This window comes from Alosa sapidissima, chromosome 10, assembly GCF_018492685.1.
Source record: "Alosa sapidissima isolate fAloSap1 chromosome 10, fAloSap1.pri, whole genome shotgun sequence".
NCBI lineage: Eukaryota > Metazoa > Chordata > Actinopteri > Clupeiformes > Clupeidae > Alosa > Alosa sapidissima.
Genome location: NC_055966.1, coordinates 15,868,633 through 15,887,004, shown reverse-complemented (window position 1 = coordinate 15,887,004; position 18,372 = coordinate 15,868,633). Strand labels below are relative to the sequence as shown.

Sequence of the window (18,372 nt, the reverse complement as noted above, 5' to 3'; positions counted from 1 at the left end):
TATATTTTAAGGTAAAATCTTGCATAGTGTACCTTTTAAAGGCTGGTATAAAAATGAACAAAAGGATCTGTGGTGTGTATAAGATACTGTTTATCCTTCCATGTCACATCATGGCCCAGAGAATGTATACAGTTTCCGGGAATGGGAGGCCAGATGGTTAAGTTTAATGAATCAGTTCCACCTGGGAGCAATACGTAAGACCACACAAGAACAAGATCAAAGCCATATGCTAAACAATTATTGTTCTCACACAAAGGCTTCAGGCATGCTCTCAAATATTTATAGATTATATAGAAGTAATATTGGCCTGATTTAACCCTAAAATGACCTAAGGAAGAGTTTCATAGGTAATAATTTTTAAATCAACTTAAATCAAGTGCAAAAATGTCTTGTAATAAGCAAATATTAGAAAAATAAGCACATACTCATTTGATTTAAGCTTATTTATCTCACTTAGATTTTTGCAGTGTTAATGAAACATTGTGAGAATTGCAAAAGAAACTGGTGCATTCTGTTCCCTTATTTGATCCTTATGGAGTCACATGAACGATTTTATCTGCATCATCAAACAACCTTGGGATTAACTAGAATAGACACTGTGAGGCAGGCAAAATGAATGGGCAAAATGTCCACAGATCATTTAAAATCTTTCCAATCAAACCCTTCCCAAAATAGTGAAATCAGTTACAGCTGTAAAGGGGGAACTGACTCCATATTAATACCTATGGATTTAGAATGGGATGTTATTGAAGTTCATGTAGGTGTAATGGCAGACATCCCAATACTTTCCTCTCAATAGTGTATGTTCAAAGGACTTACTATGAAGTCATGTTCCTAGCCCATGCTTAATATGTAGGGAAGCAGCACACAGAACAAGATCCTTCACATTGCAATTTTACCTCAAATAATGCCCAATAAGCACTTCAGCGTGATTGTTTTCTGGTGAAATTGAATTCAACCACTTATGTGGACAACATGCCATTAAGGAGATGCGCTTGTGCTCACCGCTATTTCATCCTGTGTGTCACCTACACCCGCTGCACGCTGAAAAGTCAGCTCTACCTCCACGGGTGTTCACGCACAGAGAGCTCTGAGGCCTGGAGGCAGGTGCCATGAACTGCCACTCTGGCTGTGTTATGATCTGGGTCATGGCTCATGCGTGGTGGTGGTGGTGGTGGTGGTGACACACTGTTCTGGACAGGACGCCCCAGTTGTGGTCCTGATGCGCAGACAGCTGAGAGGAATGTGTACGTCAACATGACACACCGCTGTCATGCAGAGCTAGGAAGACATCATCAGCGTACACTTTCTCATCTGGGCTTAAAGGTGGTGGTGGCCCTTCTGGGATGTGCAGAGATTTGATTAAGTGACACGAGAGATAGGGAAGCAAAAGGAGATGTAGTTCTGCCCACAAGCAATGGAGTCTTTTGCCCACAAGTGTGCTCATCAGTGTCATCTCCACCAGTGAGGAAACATCAGCACTGGGGAACAGGGTATGCATCAGCACTAAGGACCTCACTGTCTACTTCCTCTCACCAGAAGTATCCAGATTTGTATTGCTTGTTTTCTTTTTTTTGTAATCAGCTTGTCTGAGCATGTGCAACATCTTCTCTGAGCATAACTCCCCCATGGTGTTTCACTCTGAGAAGATACTTTTCTGCTGCAATATAATTGCTCTGATCCGTATGCACACACGCATATTCACATCGGCACACCCCACCCCCCCCCCCCCCCCCCCACACACACACACACACACTTTTTATATTCAGATCATGCTGCAAGCACTTGCATCCCAGTGGGGAATTGCAGTGTTTGCAATATTCAACAGGGTTATGAATGCATGGAGGGTTAGCGGTTTAGCGCGCTGCACTGTGCCGTGCTTTTGTGCTTAGCTCCGCTTGGCTGCTGTGTGTGTCCTGTTGCAACCTCAGGCAGGCAGCTCAAGCCAACCACAAGCTGAAGGTGTCACAGATGCCTATCGACATCAATCGCATGCCCCGAGCTTGGAGTAATAAGCCTTGTATCCAACCCACATTGTTGTGCTTCAGCATCCTCATTCTTAATTTGTTTGACCCTTTTTTTTTTCATTCTCTTTTGGACGATCAGATGAGCTTGACTGGGGGAGACAAGTATGGTTTGTGTAAAATGTCTGGCATGCATCCCTTTCTCTCTCTCTATGTGATAATACAATGTCATAAATCTACATATCTATCTATCTATCTAGATCTGTCCATCACAATAATATGTGGGTGTGAAAACATAACCGAAGAGGCACTTAAAAAACTGGTAGCTGTTCAAATGAGTAAACAACAGAGCACCAAATAAAATAAATTTGCAACAACCTAAAATGTGAATATGGCACTACAATCATGGCACTGCGTCATAGTGAAGTGCATTCAAATATCTGGTCAAAAACGTGCAGAGGAGCAACTACAAATCTGCCTTCCCTCCGCCTCACTCATTTGATGCAGCAACAGATTGGCCAGCATGTGTACAGTACATACTGCACTACTGTTGTTAACATATTTAATCAAGTGTGGTGTACAAATTCGCTTTGTTTCGCTTCACTGAAACATTAAATGAATTAAGGTCCTGAAGTAGTCCTTGGGATACATATAACTGCTTTTAGCTAAATATTCGTTTTCTTGTGCATTGAGCTGAACAAATCACAGGGGATGATAACACTTAGCATGTGGGTCATGCACCTATTAACATTTAAGCATGAACTCTCAGGAGAAGTTGTCTATGTCTCTCTGTTGAGTCCTGCAAAACATTGGCTAATGGTGCGTTAGGCAATTCCTTCCATGTCCAGGGAGCCATGCTGCGGTCTGCCTTGGTCAATCTGCCCTGAAATCATCTTGATAATGTGATCTCCCAGACAGAATGTGCAAAAGGGTTGCTGAGTATAATGTCCCTTCAGTACTCATCCTTCTGCACAAGTCTAATCATCACCATCATTTTGAACAACAACAAAAAACATCTTTCTTTTTACACCTCGACCTCTCAGAGTTTAATCTTATACAGAGCAAAGGACTCTTTGCTGGGCCTTTTGAAGATAGCTCTGTGTGTGTGTGTGTGTGTGATCTTGTTTTCTTGCCTTTTGGATCCAAATAAAAACATCTAAATGTGTGTGTGTGTGCGTGCGTGTTTGCATGTCTGTCTGTCTGTGGATAAGTGGGCATGTATAGCCTACTTGTGTTTAAATGTCCAAGGGTTCTATCAGCTATCAGTTGCAGTCACATGATAATCACTTTTCACTTGTCCATTTGCCTCCTCTAAGTGATTCCAATGGTCCTGCATTAACACACTCATGCAATGTTCTGACAAACGTTGCATTCTTTCAGTGGACCACCATTTTTAACAGTGTCCCTGGAAAAAGGTATTAGCCAGCCCTTTCAGTTGTCAGGATTACCAGCATCTTCCAGTGACTTCCAGGAATTCAGTTATGTTGTCACACAAAGTGGACACACTGGACATACAGCCATTGAGCTTTATAGCTTTTGCAAATGACCAAGACACATTGCCATTGCTGACACAAAAGCCCATTGTTTGCTGTGAGGTGATGCTTCATGCATTTATTTGTATAAAGATAGTGTGGCTGTGCATTAATTTGGGCCATGTTAGACTCTTTTCACATATTAATATTTAGTTTCTTTTAAGGCAATATTTATGTACATGCATATTTACATGATTTACCTACCTCGGTATATTGGCAGGCATTGGCAGGCAGGGCTGTTTACATTTAGCATATTGTGAAGACATGTGTATTAGATTACAAATAATACTTCTCCTCCATGGACCCTTTAAAATAAATTGTTATGACAGGCCATCAAATATAACACTGCCATCTGATTTTCTGTCTTATTAGGTAAAAGGAGAGGTTTTCAATACAAACCAATACATTTAATGTGTATTATAATATACAGTTGTTGAACCAGGCTTGAGCAAAATGTACCTTTGCAATTTGATTACGAAACTGTCAATAACTGTTACAGTTCCACTCTCCATTACTCAGTAGCATCATTACAAACACTTCACTCAGCTAATAACAGAAGATAATTACACAGTTTTGAATTCACAATTACACACATTTTTATAGACCATTTCCCACATTTCTCACTGACTGATAGGTGAGTGGGTGATGGCAAACCCACCATATTTTGACCACATTAAACATTTGTGCAAAAGGTTACACAGCTCCATAAGCACATCCCATGTTTGTCTAATGACCACAAAAATGACCACCACCATAAAATATTAAACAAAGAGGACATTGCCACATCCAGCATTACAAATATCTCCCTTTAAAGCAGTATAAATAATGATCACAAAGGCCATAAAAACAACATATCAGACAACTATGGACAGCAATGGATATCTCATCTCAGATATCTCAGACAAAAGCAAGCAATTTAAGGCAAAACGTATAATTTACATGTATTCATTTACAGTAGCAGACGCTTTTTTATCCAAAGTATAAATGGACACACTGCTAGAGGTAGACACGGCCTCATATCTCACTGACTGCCATGATGCAGTTCGATAGGCCAGGATCACATCTGAAAATGAGTCTTTCAGTTCTCAATATTTCCCTATGAAGGCCATATTCAATGCAACATCCAGCAGAAGCTTGCTATGAACTTGTACAGAAGCAGCCACGTACTAGTTACAAAATGTTGGTATTTTATCAGTGTTTATGGGAATGACTGTAAACAATAGAAATACTTTGTGTTCACCATAAACAACTAAAATGTCTTATAGTATATAGTATAACATACTCTGCGATAAGATATATATCTTAGGGACGCACCGAATCCATTATTTAAAGTTCTGCAGAATCTGAAAGCGAATACTGAACCCGAAATGATGTACATAAATTTACGCATAAATGCAGTAAACAACACCAAAAACAGCTGTAGGTGAATGACCTCATGCATGAACAACACATCAACTAAAACATTAGGTACGGTGGGTACATCATTATGATTTATGATTTCTTAAGCATGATCATCATGATGACATGAATTTAAGGTTAATTGCTCATGAGTTCATCATGTCTATGGCCCCTCAACTAAAGTTGTGAATAATGATGTGTTTAAAGAACTGCACAAGTTGTGTTAAAATCAGAATTTTTAAAATTGCCCATTTTTGCCCATTTTTGGCAAAAAAACAATAATCATGATCATGCTTAATAAATCATAATTCATCATGATGTGCCCACCGTACTTAAAGGAGAATTCCGGTGTGATTTTGACCTAAAGTGTGTTGAAACACAGGCGCGCCTGCAGGTGTACGTCCGTACGCACTGTGCATACCATCACTCAACAACGAGAGAAAATTTACCTTCTGTGTGTGTATATTCACACCATATTGGCCTACCATACCTTTCCAACTATACACAGTATCCCATTAGTTGCATGCCATCAGGCTATTTACAATTTTCTATTAAGTAAAGTTAGTGAACACTTATCAAAATGAACGCGCACATGTTTGAGCAGGAGAGAATACGCACGCAGGCACACATAGGCTACTTGTTTTCTTTTACTCGGCTTTCTATATGGTTATCAGCACACAATGTTGAGCTAATTCACTAACTCAATACTCATCATGGATATCACAAGTTTAAACAACGAAAACAGAAAGGATGGAGGCAGCAAAGCTAGAGGAGCTATTCAAGATGGGCAAGAAAAAGGTTGGCTAAGCAATTGGTGTGCTTGTCAGAACGACTGCATTACAGCTGTTTAAAGCCAGACGTTACAGTACACTATAACACAACTAAAGGTAGCTTTAGCCTGTATAGGGATGTATAAAGTTGCCCAAATGAATAGGTAATTGTAGACGTTGTTGTTGCATTGTTGCATGTGGATGTTGTTATGCTATGTACCGTATGCACGAACCTAAAGGAAAAATACTGTCCACGCGTGAACGTTTTTTTTTCTTGGGGGGGCGGGGGGGGGGGTGATGGGTGTGCGTACCATAGCATTAATTCCTGCAGGCGCCCCTGTTGAAACATGATACCGAGTGTGAACGTATCATAGCTCATTTCGGCTTGTCCCCTGCACTCAGAAATCTGGCGCTAGTTAGCCAATGCTACCAACAGTTTTTCAATGGGGGGTGCCTCGGGCATCGGCCTAGCCATGCAAATAAATTACTGTTTTACACCATTTACGAGGCTCAAAGTAGCTCCATACTTCATTGGTAGATATAGCACGATGATATTGTTAAAATAAATTGTGAGTTTATTTTTCGCGTGTATAGAGGTGACCAAAAAGCTAGCAATTCTTGTCCAAAAAGTATTGCTACACCACAATACTCAATATGTTGTCCAATGGTGAGTCATTTTCCTGTTTTTTCCTGGACACTGGATTTTAGAGTTCCCCCACCTGCCAAATCCCACTTTAACCACTGCATGTACCCTTACCGCAAAGTGTTACCAACAGGACCCCCAAAGGCCGTTATCCCGCTTATCACCCAGTTGCTACTATAGGCAATAGTCATGCCTTTATAGCACGCAAAGGAAACAAGCGGTTCCGTTTAAAAAGAAGCCGACTTGTTCAGTTTGTTGTACAACTTTCTTTGGCCATAACAGCGATGTTACTGTTGGACTGTTAGCTTGTTTACTGTTGATTCCATTGTTGTAAAGCCTGCTTCCAGGCTCAACCGTCGTCCTACTATGGTTGTTACAGTTACCATTCATAGACATTGATATGGAACGGTACCAGATCTACTTCATAGGTGTCGTGTTATTCAGAATTATTACACGGCTCTTCAGAGTGCTGCAGAATGCTCCATTCACTTGAATGGGCCTTCCCAACGTTCGGCGGTCTGCTAATTCTCAATAACAGACCGTTGCTAAGTATAACAGACCGCTGTCAAGGAAAATGGGCTTTGTGCTTCTAATTTACGTCTTTCATATTACTGCGCAAGGACTGGAACTTCATTCAAAAGTGAAAGTAGACGGTTGATCAGCTGCGTTCTAAAGAATGTTTGATTCAAGTTCAGTGTGTGCTGTTGCGAACTATTTGTTTCTCACCAAAAGCCACGATGAAACAGTAACAAATAGGCTATTCTAGGCTATGCAGGCTAAAGACTCACATCGTAGGGAGTCTATTGTTTCGTTTTGGCAAGTAGCCGTGTAATAAGCGGGATAATGTATAGACCCTTTCAACAATAAAAACAAAAACAATGCTTGAACGTTCTATTTGGGCCCCAATCTACTTCCTCTGCATTAAGATAACATATGGAATGTTAAAAAGGAAGTCTTGTGGGGCCAACTATGATGCTGATAATGGAACTCTCTTGAAAGGGTCCATAGAACGCCGGTCATTATTGGGAAAATAAGTCCCGACAGGGCGAACCGGACCCCGACGCGCAGCGGAGGAATAATGACCAGCGTTCTATACATTATCCCTTACTTAATAGCCACCCCACCAGCCAATCAGAAACGAGTATTTCTTCTCTCCGGGTGATAATGGCAATTAACAAATGTAAACACCTTCCCATGATAAAATGGTACAAGGTTTAGCAGAATACAAATCTCTTCAACCAGCTAAAGATTTGTGTGAATCCAAAACTGTATCTTGGATTCGGTGCATCCCTAATATATCTTAAGATGAAATACTGTATTATATTCTCTATCATATTATAGACAAGACTGCATTTCAATATGAACACACACCAGTAACGAATTGTGTGACTGTCTGTAATAAAGCACAATATAGTTTTCAGAACAATATAAATGTTAGAACACTTTCACCTCTTCTTTGTCATCATACTTTTATGTGACCAAATCTTTTCTCTTTCCCCTCATTTTGTTGCTGTCTTTGTGTGAACCCAAATGTGATTACAGTCATGTTGAATATAGTAAGGCTTATGATCTGTGAATGTCTTTTTACATCATCATTTCTAGGCCCGATGCCATCAGAAGGAGACTTCTAAAATCTAAGCAGACAGTTTTGCCTCTAAAAACCTCCCCTACTCCTCTACCTCTTCTCCCTCCTCCTCCTCCTCCTCCTCCTCCTAGTCGCTTGTTAAATCTTGCTATGCGTCATTGAGTCTGTATTGAATTGCTTTTCCTCTGACGGCATTATCATCCCAGTGTGACCATGAGGTTTGAGCTCCTTCACACTTCCCCTCATCTGCTCTCCTCTCGACTGCATGCGTCCATGACTGCTTAGACTCTTCCTCGGTTCTGTAAGAAACCGGACCCACATGGGAATGCAGGTTACAGCGTGACACCACTTGCCACCGGGGTTCTAAGCAGCCCACAAACATCAGAACGACTCAGAAGTGCAGTGAAACAGACTGAACAGCCACATTGTCACATCCGCAAACCTCCGAGCATCCATGTCCACTATGCCTACCCATGTTTGCTTTTCTCCCCTCTTCCTCTCTTTTTCATTTCTGTGCATCACTGTCCCCATTTTATATTTTAAGACATCTATGACAAATTGCAGAGTACACAGAATTCTGTTGTGGGGATGCTAACATGCCCTGTTATTCAGTCTTGCCCTCTGGATATTGTAAGCTGTCAAGTTGAGTTCTCAGAAATGACTCTTGAAGCCATGACTTCATTTTCTCTGCCATTTTTTTCCCTTTTCCGCAAAAAAGAGCGAGAGAGAAATAAGGAGAGACGGTGAAAGTGAAAGAGAGAAAAACGAGAGACAGAGCGAAGAGAAGAGAGTAAGAAAGAGAAGGAGAGAGGGGAAAAGAGGTGAAGGAATGTGGAGCCCATTTCCTCCTGCTCGGAGGACTGGCTGTGTTAGAACTCTGTGGTGGAGATTTGAGTGACCTCTGTGCGTAGGTCCTGGTTCACCCTGAGCGGGGCTGCCCGGGGGGGCTCCCGTTCCACGCCTAGTCATGCCGGCTTCTTGACGGACTCGGTCGCAGCGCCGCCGCACACGGACACGGGTTCGCGGGTGGTGTTGCGAGCCCGCGAGAAGCTGCCCTGGGCTGCGCGTGCGCGGAACGGCAGGCAGAAGTCGCGGAAACAGCGCTTGAAGTTCTCGTCCAGGAAGGCGTAGAGCACGGGGTTGAGGCTGCTGTTGGTGTAGCCCAGCGCAATGCACAGGTGCCAGCTGGCCACCACCAGCAGGTTGCTCGTGTCCACCTCCACCAGTGTCTTGATGATGATGAAGATGTGGATGGGCGTCCAGCAGACAATGAAGGCCGCCACAACCACCAGGACCATGCGCGTGATGCGCCTCATGTTCCGGTCCTTCTCCTTGGAGCCCGAGAGCAGACGCACGCTCTTCAGGCGCAGGATCATCAGGCCGTAGCACACGGTGATGACCAGCACGGGAACCACAAAGGCGAAGATGAACACGCAGATCTTAGTGACCGTGTCCCAGTACCAGTCCGGCTGTGGGAATCTCAGCGTGCAGATTGTTATGCCTGCAAGAAGAAGCGGTTTGAACAGCCATTAGTAGAAGCACTGACAGCCCTAACAGGACTACAGGCTTTTAGTTTAACCTCCTGCCTACAACTAACAGCTGCTGCCTCACGCAACCCAGATGTTGTGATTCTTAAATGTTTCAACACAATACAGAAGGTACACACGTAGTACACAATGCAGATGCAGTTGTGACCTTTCATTGGCATGGCACAACACAAAACAACACAAAACACAACGCAACACAAAACAACACATCAACAAAACAACATCAAACACAATGGAACACAAAACAAAACAACAACAAAACACCAACAAAACAAAACACCAACACAACACAACACCCAATACCAACAAAACAAAACACAAGACAACACAACACCAACAAAACAAAACCCAAGACAACACAACACCCAACACCCAACACCCAACACCAACCAAACACAACACACAACCATGTACCTTTGTCGCTCACTGGAACAGTCACAGCCATGATCATGATGGGCACCCCAACAGCCGAGGAGAGGATCCACACACAGACATTGATGATCTTTGCCTTGGTGGGGGTGCGGAAGTCCAGTGCCTTCACTGGGTGGCACACGGCGATGTACCGGTCCACGCTCATCATGGTGAGGGTGAAGATGCTGGTGAACATGTTGTAGTAGTCAATGGCGATCACCAGCTTGCAGAGCAACTCCCCAAAAGGCCAAGTGTTCATCAGATACTTTGCACTCTGAAAGGGCAGCGTGCTGGTGGCTAGTGTGTCAGCTAGCGCCAGGTTAAAGATATAGATGTTGGTTGCTGTCTTCATCTTGGTATATCTAATGAGAAGAAACCAGGATATAATGTTCTGTTGACAAACTGAACAGCACATAAAACACACTGTACATTTAGACTCTAAATTTTAGAGTGACAGATGTAGACACTGGCCAACACAGTAAAAGTAACTTGCAATTTGTATATTCATGTTGCCTGTAGCCTTGAATGTTTGAATTTCAAAGAGACAGCTGAGGAGTACTGGCATGCTCTGAGCATACAGTAACAAAATAAATTATGTTATTATCTTTCAGATGCCTTATCTTAAAATGTCTAATTTCATGTTAATACATTACATATGCCGCCTCTGGCTTGTCGTACAGATAAATCAGCTTTTCAAAATTGAGACCGCTGTTACAAACTACACTCTTAAAACGAATGTGTTGAAAACAACACACCTTGTGTTGTTTTTAACTGTGTCCTTTTTTTAATTTGTTACACAATACGTGTTGAAAATAACAGAACTTGCATTGTTTTTTTTAACACATCTCTGTGTCCAGATAGGGACAACACATTCGTTTTAAGAGTGTAAGAGCCACTTGGACCAAATTGAACAATTTCCAATTACTCTGAATATGAATAAGTTAGAGAGCCAGGAACAATATGATACACTGGTAGCTTTCCAGTCAACACTGCGATTCAGGGGACTCTCTTAAGAGTCACCGTTGAGTCCAAATCTCTGCCAGTAATGGCTACAATGAGATGCTTGCTGTTTTCACACCAGAGTTCACACAAAATCCACAATCTCTCCTAACACCTGCTTTTCCACACCACACAGTGACAAGACACTGCCTTCCACCATTATACAAGTATCTTGGCCAATACAATCTGGTGGGAATCACTTATGTGTATCTATGTGTATTTTTTTTTGTGTTTGCGTGTTCCTGTCACTCAAATGGTTTAGTCAAAGAAGGTGTTAAGAATGCAATTCTCTTGAGTTCATTTCTCTGGAAACATGCACTCATAAACTGCTTGGATAAACATTCTTAAATGTAGAAATCTCAGAGCTGTATTATATTACACATATGTTAAAATGAATATTTGTCCATAAATGTTACCCCACAAACCAGTGTAGAGTTCCCCTGACCAGTGTCTACCATAAATGTGATAAATTCCTTGGCATTGAAAGGGTCCCTTGTGTTCACAGGTGTATCATCTTGATATGAGATGCAATCCAAATATGATTTGCAGTGAAGTTTCTAATTAAGATGAGGCCTGTGAAGTGTCCTTCACTGAAACAGTTCTTCTATGGTCCTGTAATTTAATTCCCTGAGCAGCTGTTTCTTGGGTTATTGAGTTTTGGCTTAAGGTCTGTGTTAAAAGTGAAGGAAAGCTCTTGAGAAAAGGATAATGGCTGAGAGGTGAATCTCTGCCGTGAATTTTCCATGAGTTTATGACCCACATAGTTTAAATCACACAGAATGTGGTCCTCTGAACATTGATTCCAGAGGTACAACAGCATTCAACAGAATAGGAGATGACGGTTAGTCACTTTTCAGAATATCTCTTATATGTGTTTGCAAAATTGTTTGAGGCTAATGGGTGTGGGAGAGGTCAAAACACTATATGACCTCTTAGCGGTTCTGTTTTAGGGCGTCATATATAAACATATTCTTAGACACTTCTTTGCACTACTGTCCTCTCCTAACCTCATGCATTCGCCCATCTACTGGACAGGACCTCACGTGTGTTTTAAGTAGAGCCCTCTTGAACTGGCCTGCTGCAATCCTCTCATGCAAGATAAACCTCTCTTGTGAAATGTCTAACAATGACGTGGAGATTTCCTTTAAACCAACAACCATAAAATTGTATTGATTTTATGGCTCCTTGTAAACAGTGATGCCAGTAACGCGTTAGGCCTACTTAGTAACACATTAGTCTATTTTGACCACTTTTTTCGGTAACGAGTAATCTAACGCGCTACTATTTATAAACCAATAATCAGATTAAAGTTACTTATCTAAATCACTGTGCGTTCCCATTTTTGTCATTTTTCTTAGTAAAAATATATATTCTTTGCTTTCTTCTTGTCTCGGGGATTAAAGGAGAATTCCGGTGTGATATTGACCTAAAGTGTATTGAAACATGATACCGAGTGTGAACGTATGTCTCATAGCCCATCTCGACTTGTCCCCTGCACTCCAAAATCTGGCGCTAGTTAGCCGATGCTACCAACAACTTTTTCAGTAGTGGTGCTTCGGCATCGGGCTAGCCATGCAAATAAATCACTGTTTTACACCCATTTACGAGGCTCAATGTATCTCCACACTTCATTGGTAGACTTCCTAGGGCCCTGACATTTAAAACGAGACATTGAGAACTTTGAAAAAGCACTGGTAGTTTACTTACAAGACGATTTATACAGACAGTATCTTCACGAAGTGTAACGTTTGCAGCCATCTTGAATTTAGTCACGATAAGTCGAGCAATGAGTAAGAATGAACAGGTATGATAAGGGATCAGATTCCAAAAATAATTCAGTGGAAATGCATGGATTCCAGTTTCTTCCAGTAGCAGCAACTGGAATCCATGCATTTCCACTGAATTATTTTTGGAATCTGATCCCTTATCATAGCTGTTCATTCTTACTCGTTGCTCGACTTATCGTGACTAAATTCAAGATGGCTGCAAACGCTAAACTTCGTGAAGATACTGTCTGTATAAATCGTCTTGTAAGTAAACTACCAGTGCTTTTTCAAAGTTCTCAATGTCTCGTTTTAAATGTCAGGGCCCTCGGAAGTCTACCAATGAAGTGTGGAGATACATTGAGCCTCGTAAATGGGTGTAAAACAGTGATTTATTTGCATGGCTAGCCCGATGCCGAAGCACCACTATTGAAAAAGATGTTGGTAGCATCGGCTAACTAGCGCCAGATTTTGGAGTGCAGGGGACAAGCCGAGATGGGCTATGAGACATACGTTCACACTCGGTATCATGTTTCGATACACTTTAGGTCAATATCACACCGGAATTCTCCTTTAACGTCACGTAGGCTATGCCAACCTTTTCAGCATGAGGACAACTCACGTGTAAAACCACGCAGCGACACAAACGTAAACAACAATGGAGGGAGGAGAGAGATGCACGTTTTATCTATACAGTCATTATTTTGAGTTTGTGTCAGCTAAACATGACAACATTAAGGTACGTTGTACATTCTGTGCTGGCGACAAAGTGCTTTTTAGCTAGACATCCCAAGTCTCCCAAAGTTTTGGGAATCTCCCACATATTGATATCCTGACGCCCGCAAATTACATAAAATCTCCCGGAACCTAGAGCGAACAAGAGCACGCAAGCCAGACCGGACTTCAAATCGTGTGTGCATCTAAGTTTAACGCGCACACAACGGAGAGGGAGAGAGAGAGGAGTGGTGCATCTGTGCCTGCAAGAGCATCCAAGACAGAGAGCATCCTGGTCTGTTTTGCTAAATCAACCAATCAGTTTTCAGTGTAGGTGGGCTTATATCTCTTTTCTCCCGAACTTAATTAATCAGTTTAGTTAGTGTATCTAGGAACAGGAGCATCATGGCAGAGTCAGTGCCCCTCAAAAAGGAACATTTAAGACCCATTTCACATCAGACTACACAAAAGTGTACCCAATTGTCTCATAAGAGTAAAACATAATGATAGTATTGCACACTGCACTGTTTGTAACAGTGACTTTAGCATTGCTCACGGCGGGTTAAATGATTGCAAAAGACTTGTTGAGGTGAGTTTAACAAGTGTAATTTCATTTGCATATTACTCAGGCCTATACTAGATGGCTAGTGGCCAAGGCTACATGAAAAGGCCAAACTACCAAAATCTACATATTTTCTATCACAATTTCTATCAATAGGCCTTCCTTATTTGGTGTACTGACTAGACATTATTGAACAAACATCTGCATTTCAGTATCTAAGTAGGTTAGGTTGGGATGTCTGCTATACATTGTTGGCATTACTGTTAAAATGCACTTCCAGTGAGTATTGGCAAAACCGGTTATCATTTTTATGTTAAGGCTGTGGGGGTGTTGTCGGCAGCTGCTGAAAGTAACTAATAAAGTAACTTGTAATCTAACTTAGTTACTTTTAAAATCAAGTAATCAGTAAAGTAACTAAGTTACTTTTTAAAGGAGTAATCAGTAATCAGATTACTTTTTCAAGGTAACTGTGGCAACACTGCTTGTAAATGCCAATCATTGCCAATGATATTTTGTCATTTGATATTTTGGATTTCATTTTGTCCACATGATGACTTCAACTTAGCTATCCCAAGTGGTCCACGAGCAGACGTGATAAAATATAATATACGTAGATGAGTTGTTTTCAATATTAAACCAACTTGTATGTAAATCCAAACAGTTCTGCAACACGGTCTATGTAAGATATGCCAGTTTAAATCATATCAATCCTCTGACACAATAAAGCAAAGTGCAAAGACAATAAGCAAGGTGGTTCAGTGAGTAGGCCTATTGTGTAGGCTAATATACTGTTGAAGTAGGTCTAATCTTTTTTTTTTTTTAGCTAGGTGGTCCGTGTGTTTCTTTTTTATTGGTTAAGTGGTCCTTCGTCTGAAAAAGTTTGAGAAACACTGTCTTAGATGGATCTGTGCTGAAAATGATTATCTGTGCCAGTAACACACTTCATAAGGGCCATAATAGTCAATGGAGTGTCCCAGGCTTCATGCACTTTCAATTTTACAAAGAGCAAAATGTTTATATGAAGTAGAAAATACAATGCAAGGCATTTGTGACAGTTGGCAAAACATTACTAAATTATTTATTTTGGGAATAATAGGCACAATTATATATGTAATTGTATATTACAAAGCCTTATGTAAGAAATGTATTTCAATTAATCATAAAATAGCCCTGATATGTCACTAGATATTAAGAAATCATGTTCATTTCAAATACTTATATCACTGACAACAGTAGACCGGCCAGGATATTGTCATTTAAAAAGTGAAGTTGCAGCCCTCAATCGATGTTGATGTTGTCATGTTGCGCCACCCTCCACCTATCTACTAATCACGAAGTCAGTAGTGTTTCGGCATCCGGGTTGCCAGCTCTGCCAGTCAGGGGGGAGGGGGAGGGGATACACAGTAATTTGAAAGTGATTGTAGTACCAGTTTTGGCCACAATCTTACATACGGTTCCTTTAACAATCTATATTGTGATGGAAACAGCTGGTTCATATGTAGACAAAAGCTGAGTGAGTATCAAAATAAAGTAAGCAATACCAAGATAAGATTATCCTCTTCAATAAAAACAGTGAGGGGTTTTCGACAACATCATGACAATCAATCTGTCCAAGGCCAGGCATATGAGTTGCCATTCTTGATATAAAAGCTCTTGAGAGGGATCTTCAAAGCACAGTGTTTGCGCTGCATTCTCTGATCTCGCCAAGGCTACCTGGGTGCTCTACTTTATCCACTTGGCTAGATCATTAAAGGTAGGCCTACAGTCCTCAATCCTAATACAGTAGAGGGTTGTTGATTAAAGGTACAGTCCTCAATCCTAATACAGTAGAGATTTGTTGATATTTGAGCTCGACAGCCAATCACATATGCCCCTCCCTCCCATGAATTCAATAAAAAAATGTAATGGATTATAGTCAATGGTAGTACCCTTAAAGGTAGACTATGCAAGATTTTCACCTTTGCGAAGCCAATTTGATGTATCAAATGTTATTTGATGATACAATGAACTTGTACTAGGTGAATTGTTTACTTAGCATAGCTATACAGCATAGCCGTAGCGAGTCGAGAAAACCAGCCATGCAATTTCCATGAACGGCGACTCACCAAGTCTCACGAGAATTGTGAAACTTTACTTTGTCAATAGACATAGCTCTTTGGAGATAGTTTTTGCCTGTTGTTAATCCTTCACCTCCACAACAAAAGCATTTTCATTGTGTACAGGGGGGATAAGTCACAAGAAGTTTACTATTTACAACAGCAGAGTAAAATCAAAATATATCGCGACTCTAGAGGGAGCTCTACAGTCGCTAAAAATACCTAAACCTTCATAGTGTACCTTTAAATGAAAGGAAGGTTTCTTCAAAAGACAGCTTGCATTCTTATCACATCAATTTAACAAAAGCAAAAGGTCTCCAAGAGACTACATATGTTATTTACCAGAACTGGTCATCCTCTGAATCCTCATCACACTACTACCACAGTTATGTTGTTAAATTGGAAAAGGGCCCATTTTGAAAGTCTTGTCCCCTATGCCATTGCTGCATTCAACAACTGACATAAACACCCAGTAACACCACTATGTTATAGGCTGTGGAGTGACTATAAGTATGTTCTGTATTTAATGGGATGTGTTTGTTCTGGGGTAGGGAATTGTTATATGTTAATGTGGTGCTGTGCATAAACCGGTTATGTTTGCAATGGCACGTTTACTAATGTGTGAACGTGTCTTTGAACTGCAGAAGTACTGCCATCATTGCTTAGCCAACCATATAAGATTCTTCTCTCTTCGCACTCTTCAGTTGAGTACAAACAACATGTTAGAAACTCTTAAGCTTGCATGACACGGATACGTAATAAAAACGAAAGATAACCAAACAGAGAAAGAAGTAGCAATACTGCAATGACTTGATAAATTGAACAGGAAATGAATGTTATCATAATAACTCTTTTAATCTGTCCCTCTGGCCCGCCTCTGCTGATAAATGTGCACACGACAGGAGGTAAACAACAGCAACCCTCTGCCCCCACACAATTTCCCACAGAATGACACGGGACTTCTGTGAAAGCCTCTTGTGTCTGTGATTACCAGAAGTCCACCCCCACACCACTGCCTGTTCACCCCTCTCCCACCCCCCTGTGGGGAGTTCAGTCGTGATTCCAAACCCTGCCACCACTCTTACGCATGCCTCACCCCTATACTGATAACCCCACTTGCTCCAAACATCAACATGGGTGTCATGGACTCCAGCAAGCAGGGGCCAGACCAGTAACAGTGTACAGCTTTTGTGCTGCTGGAAGTAGCCTATATGTGGGATATCTGGAGAACAGATGGTATCAATTACCTGAACAGTATATAGCTGACAAAAAATAATTTGAAAAAGCCAGTCATAAAAAAATTGTAATAGTCCTGTTGACTTGACATAATGTTCTCTAATATACTTATGTTACTATTTACCAGAATGAAAAAATAAAGATGCAGTTGCAAACTGATACATAAAAATTCCAGATTCGCCCACTGATGTCCAGTTGACATAATAATATCTGAGACTCCTAAATACTTCTTCACAGAAAACTTCACAGAATGCAATGTCTTATTGAAGAACAGTTCAAATCTTCAAAAACAGTTCAAGTCAAATGACACCATGAATGATGCTAAGAAGCCAAAGGATCATGCAGCAAGCAGTACTCAGCAGTGCACAAAATCCATCATTGGATCGTGCCTGCAATAATATGGCCACATGTCAGCATATGAGCTGTGTGTTGTCTAGGGTGCCATGGCATAGTTTCTATAAACAAAATACGCACAACTTTTTTCTCCACTCGATGTGGTTATACACAGCTGCCCTTAGCCTTCATTAAGCTCTATAGCTCTTACCTCACCACACCGAACATAACCAGTATGTTTCCGAGGAGTCCCACGACGCAGATGACAGAATAAAGAGCTGTTATACATATGGCAATAATGATACCCGAAGCTGTTCTCGTGCTCTGTGCGCCGACACTCCTGTTGGGGAAGAGTGCCAAGAAATCATGCTGGGTGACATTGTACGGAATGACAGAGTAGAGATCTGCGAAATCAGAAGCGGACATCGTTGGCAGCTCCATCTCTCCCGCTTCTCCAATCCCCAGCTTTCAGCGCAACTCGGATAACTTTGCGAGCGGAATTGCGCGTAACAACCCTGTCGCGGTTATTTCCTAATTAGACACCGCTGTCTTCTGCCCGGCATACATAGCTAAAGTCAAAAGTAATGGGGATTCGGCTGGTTTCGCTCCGTGAGAGGGAGCTGACTGTCTACCCACGCGGCGTAAGGCTTGTGAAAACACTCTCCTATGAGTGCTCACTTAACCACCTAGTGGGTGCGCCTGGCGGCTTGAGCTGTTGTATCATGAAGTTCCAAACCTACAGCGATTAAAAGCAATCTTGCAGAAATTACCATTCAACAATAACTATTAAAGGACTTTTAGCATCTCGTGGCGAGAGTG

The 18,372-nt window shown here is 41.4% G+C and overlaps 1 protein-coding gene across 1 annotated transcript; it reads right to left on the bottom strand.

Annotated features, from left to right (window-relative positions):
• Window positions 1-8,675: 8,675 nt before the first annotated feature.
• On the bottom strand, window positions 8,676-17,994 carry oprd1b (opioid receptor, delta 1b). The gene is made up of 3 exons (XM_042107011.1): window positions 17,765-17,994; window positions 9,854-10,212; window positions 8,676-9,393 (listed from the first exon to the last, which is right to left on the bottom strand). The coding sequence occupies exons 1-3, from the start codon at window positions 17,992-17,994 to the stop codon at window positions 8,858-8,860; spliced, it is 1,125 nt and encodes a 374-aa protein (XP_041962945.1). The 3' UTR covers window positions 8,676-8,857.
• Window positions 17,995-18,372: the final 378 nt, after the last annotated feature.